At 40.4% G+C, this 4,057-nt stretch overlaps 1 protein-coding gene across 1 annotated transcript in view; it reads right to left on the bottom strand.

Annotated features, from left to right (window-relative positions):
- Window positions 1-3,158, bottom strand: part of LOC102205147 (DNA repair protein RAD50-like) — a gene marked incomplete at its 5' end in the record, with an annotated part of 11,229 nt that extends 8,071 nt beyond the window's left edge. The window contains 5 exons of the mRNA XM_005754013.1: window positions 209-415; window positions 857-991; window positions 1,194-1,252; window positions 2,304-2,469; window positions 3,030-3,158. Coding sequence (XP_005754070.1) covers window positions 209-415; window positions 857-991; window positions 1,194-1,252; window positions 2,304-2,469; window positions 3,030-3,158 — 696 coding nt within the window. The remainder of the gene's footprint in view (window positions 1-208; window positions 416-856; window positions 992-1,193; window positions 1,253-2,303; window positions 2,470-3,029) is intronic.
- Window positions 3,159-4,057: the final 899 nt, after the last annotated feature.

Below are 4,057 nucleotides of genomic sequence, written 5' to 3'. Positions count from 1 at the left end.
GCTTTTGAACTGTGATTCATACAAAGCAGCTGTAACAGAGTCAGTGGTTAAATACATCAAGCTGTAAAAGAGTAGGATCAATGTAGTGTAAGAGACACACATGATATATCCAGTCTCTGATCCAGAAAAAGAGAATATCAAAGAAATCCACCTGTGATGATTTCACAACCTCAAAAACATCATGATCCGTGTGTGTGTGCATTCTCACCACTTCAGCCAGTTTATTTTCCAGCTCTTGCAGTCGACTACATGAATCCTGCAGTCGTTGCAGCTCTTCTGTGATGTTTTTCAGCTCTTGCTGCTTCTTTTGCCGCTCGTCTCTTTTCATCTCTACCGTTCTCTCCATGTACGTCTTCCTGTCCCTCATTTCATCAACAGACTGCTGCTTCTGCTGCTCCAGTTTCTGCAGCTCTGCCTGATCGAACCAAATATTAAGAGGAGGAAGAAGAGAAGTGAAGAGCACAAATATCTCATATATGATTGTTCAGATGACTTTTTTTGTAGGCATCTCTAGCTAACGTGTATTTTATCTTGGAATTCTGTTTTCAGTTAAATTTCATTTTTATCACACCAGATCACAAAAACAGTTATCTCAAGGCAGTTTATAATGTAAGGTAAAGACCTTACAATAATACCGAGAACCAGAGAAAACTCCGACAGATCGGATGATTCCCCTATGAGCAAACACATTGGTGACAGCGGGAAGGAAAAACTCCTTTATAACAGGAAGAAATCTGCTGAAGAACCAGGCTCAGGGAGGGGCAGCAATATGCCATGACTGGTTGGACATTATTTTATCTGTGAAAAATTACACACAAGTACTGACAAAAACTGAGAGTGACAGAGCATTTCTTACCAAGAGCTGACTGACTCTCTCCTTTTCCTGCTCCAGCCTGTGTGTGACTTGATGGTAAAAGCTCTCGAGTTGAGAAACGGTAAAGGGCAGCTGGTCGTAACCCTCCATCTCCAGACAGGATGACAAAGAGTGGATCTGTGACACAGATGACATGTGAATAAATAAAAGAGTCATTGTGTACTTGTATTAATCCACATGCATATTTAATGTCACTGCTGGCTCTGAGTGATTAAGTCCACCTTAGTGTATTTACAGACTCCACAGAAACAGCTCGATGTCTGCTTTATCCTGACAGAAACAAACAAGTTAAGAAAGAAGAGGTTTTCTTTCTTCTTACCAGGCTGTCGCGGTCCTCGGTGTTCTTAGTGTGACGTTCAGCTTCATGTTGTAGACGAACTGTGGGAAAAAAAATGTTGCTAATTCTGTACTGAGGAAACACAGCATCCACCCTGTGCATTATTCTACTTCTAGTATTTTTTATTCTGTCAGTGTACTGAGCGATATATTTACTGTGAAAACATGTCACAACAACAAGACACGACTTAACGAATGACTCGTTACACATATGGTGATAAGTACATGATCTGATAGGACTGTGCTGATGTTGTTTCTTATCAGTGTTGTTCCAGGACCATCATTACTGACCAATCACACGTTTGTGATGTAAGTGTTGGGAGATGTTTGCTGTCAGGGCTCTTCACCAGTTCATGATTAGTTCATGGTTAACATCGTAAAGGCTCAATTTCAGTGGAAACCTTTTGCTTAAACTGACCCACTACAGAGTTTTTCATGCAGTATGGTAAATATTGTACACAGACAAGAATCAGCAGCTATGAGACCAGAAAACAGAGATTTTTAGATGGGAAACTATACCTGAGAGAGAGAGAGAGCTGTGCATGAAGTGTAATTTTACCGTGATGGAAGCAAAACAGCAAGAGGGAATTCATGATGATGTTTATGTAAAGCGAAATGTGAAGCATAGTTTGGATCTTTTGCTGCTGGTTCAGTCAAATTTGGTTGGAGAGAGACAAAACCTGCAGCTTCATAATCAAGCGCAAAAAAAAAAGACGGAAACACAAAGCGTGGACCCGCCAACGCATCAGAATCTGTGAGATGTCAGCTTTCTCATCCAATGGCGTGTCCGTGTACGTGCCGTCAGTGAGAAAGCCGACATCTCACAGATTCTGAAGCGTCGGCGGGTCCACGCTTTGTGTTTACATCTTTGTGCAGAATCCGTGTATCTGCTCTCATTTACTGTTTTAGTGGTTCGGGCAAAATAAATGTATATATAAAAATTGATTCAGGATTTTAATGAATCGACATCGCGTTATTCAAGCTAGAATTGATTTTAATCGGAAAATTGATAATCAAAACCCACTCCTACTTTTCATACTCAGGTGTGGAGGAAAATGTCAGGAGCTACTCTGGTATATGCAGGTGAGTGAACCTTTTTCTACCAGCAGATCATTCGTTTCTCTGGTCAGTCTCTGGTATTCTTGGTCAAAGGTCTGCAGCTCCTCCTGGTGCTGTTGCAGCTTCTGCTCCTTCTCCATCACTGTCCTCTGGTGGTTATCGTAAGTATGCTGTAGCTGCTCGTCTGAACCCTGAAACACCTGAAACACACAGACAAAGGTCAATGGATTGGAATTGTTCCACAGTTAAATGAATGGGTCTTGAGGTCTGACTCCAGTGGAAACTGCAGTGATGAAAATGTCAAAGAAGTGATCAAGAACTTCCAGAAATGGCCCTGGGAGCCTCAGAAACCTAACTTAATTTAAATTTGGTCATTCTTGTTTAAGATTGATCCCACAAAGGAGCACAAAAACCAAACTAAAATAAGCATGACTGTTTTTTAGGTTGATCCCTGGAAATCTTGTTATCCTCTATGGCTCTGTCATGTATTTTGGATCTCTTCCGTTGTGTCATCTTATTTTCCCTTTCAGGAGGTGGAGGAAGTCACAGGGAAGAAAAACCAACGAGTACATCAGGTACTGAGCAAAGATTTTGGACCTGACAGAAAATCACAAAGATCTCCCACTCATGAATCTTTGATCGATTAGTTTCTCTTTCAAGATCATGAAACTTCATCCAAAGTGCAGTATCTTTCAAAGTTTTGTAACTAAAAAATAAAACATCTCATATTTGTTCAGACATTTTTCACACATTGTGTTACCTCTTCCATAGTTTCCTCCAGCTCCTTGTTGTGCTCCTCCATCTGTTTCCTCAAGCTGTCCAGAGCTTTGGTTTCATTTTCTAGCTTCGTCACATTTTCAAGTTTCATTTTTATGTCGCTCAGCAGTGTCTGCAAAAAATTATAAAACATTAAATAATAAAATACATTTCTTTAACCCCCATTGTTTTTATATTTGTGCTCTCCTGGTATCACTTGTTTACAACATACATATTAATAAGCTCTGCTGCAACTTTTAGATCAGCATGACCCTCAAACTTGTGCCAAGAACAAACATGAACGTTGCTCTGCTGTAATTATCTAAAGGCATTTGAATGAGAACATTCAGCAGAAACCACCTAATCTGTGCCACTGTGCACTTTCAGCTCATTTAAGCTTCCTGTCGCGTTCGGGTCAAATCTGACTGATTTACAACTTAAAACACTCATAAATATTGTGTTTCACATCTGATTGCCTCAAGGTCTTAGCATGTCCTCCACACTATGCACTTGAACATATAAAAGTGATGAATTTGTTGAATTGTGAGTGTTTTAATCAACCTTGTGACATGTGTGGTGTTCCTGTTCAAAAGTGTCCGCCATAGGAAATGAATGGGAATCCACTCACTCACTGACCAACCGACTGAACTGAATTTGGTGGTGAAAAATGTTTGTTATGCTAATTTAAGAGCTGTTAAAACAGACCCAAGGTACACTAAAGTAAAGAGGCGGGAGGTAAACGCAACAGGAGGGATAGGATAAGAGTTATTGTTTGCTCTCAGCTCTGTTCTCCAGATTTGGTTCCCTGAAAATTCAACTTCTTCCCCAAAATAAAACCATTATTTTGATGGGAGTAATTTAAAGGTAGAACCAGTGTGGAAGTGTCCAGAAGTGCAGAAGGAGATGACCGTGAAATGCATAGTGGCCACATTAATCAGGTATTGTTTTTGCTTTCTGTGGGCAGAGTTGGATAACCTTTCACGAATCAAGAGGAGCGTCAGTTTTCATCAGCATTTGTCCGGGAGGGAGACA

The sequence above is a fragment of the Pundamilia nyererei genome, unplaced genomic scaffold (genome assembly GCF_000239375.1).
Source record: "Pundamilia nyererei isolate P.nyererei 1_Seehausen unplaced genomic scaffold, PunNye1.0 scaffold00494, whole genome shotgun sequence".
In the NCBI taxonomy this organism is placed as follows: Eukaryota; Metazoa; Chordata; class Actinopteri; order Cichliformes; family Cichlidae; genus Pundamilia; species Pundamilia nyererei.
The sequence above is the reverse complement of the archived record's forward strand: the minus strand, read 5'-3'. Positions and strand labels throughout refer to the sequence as shown.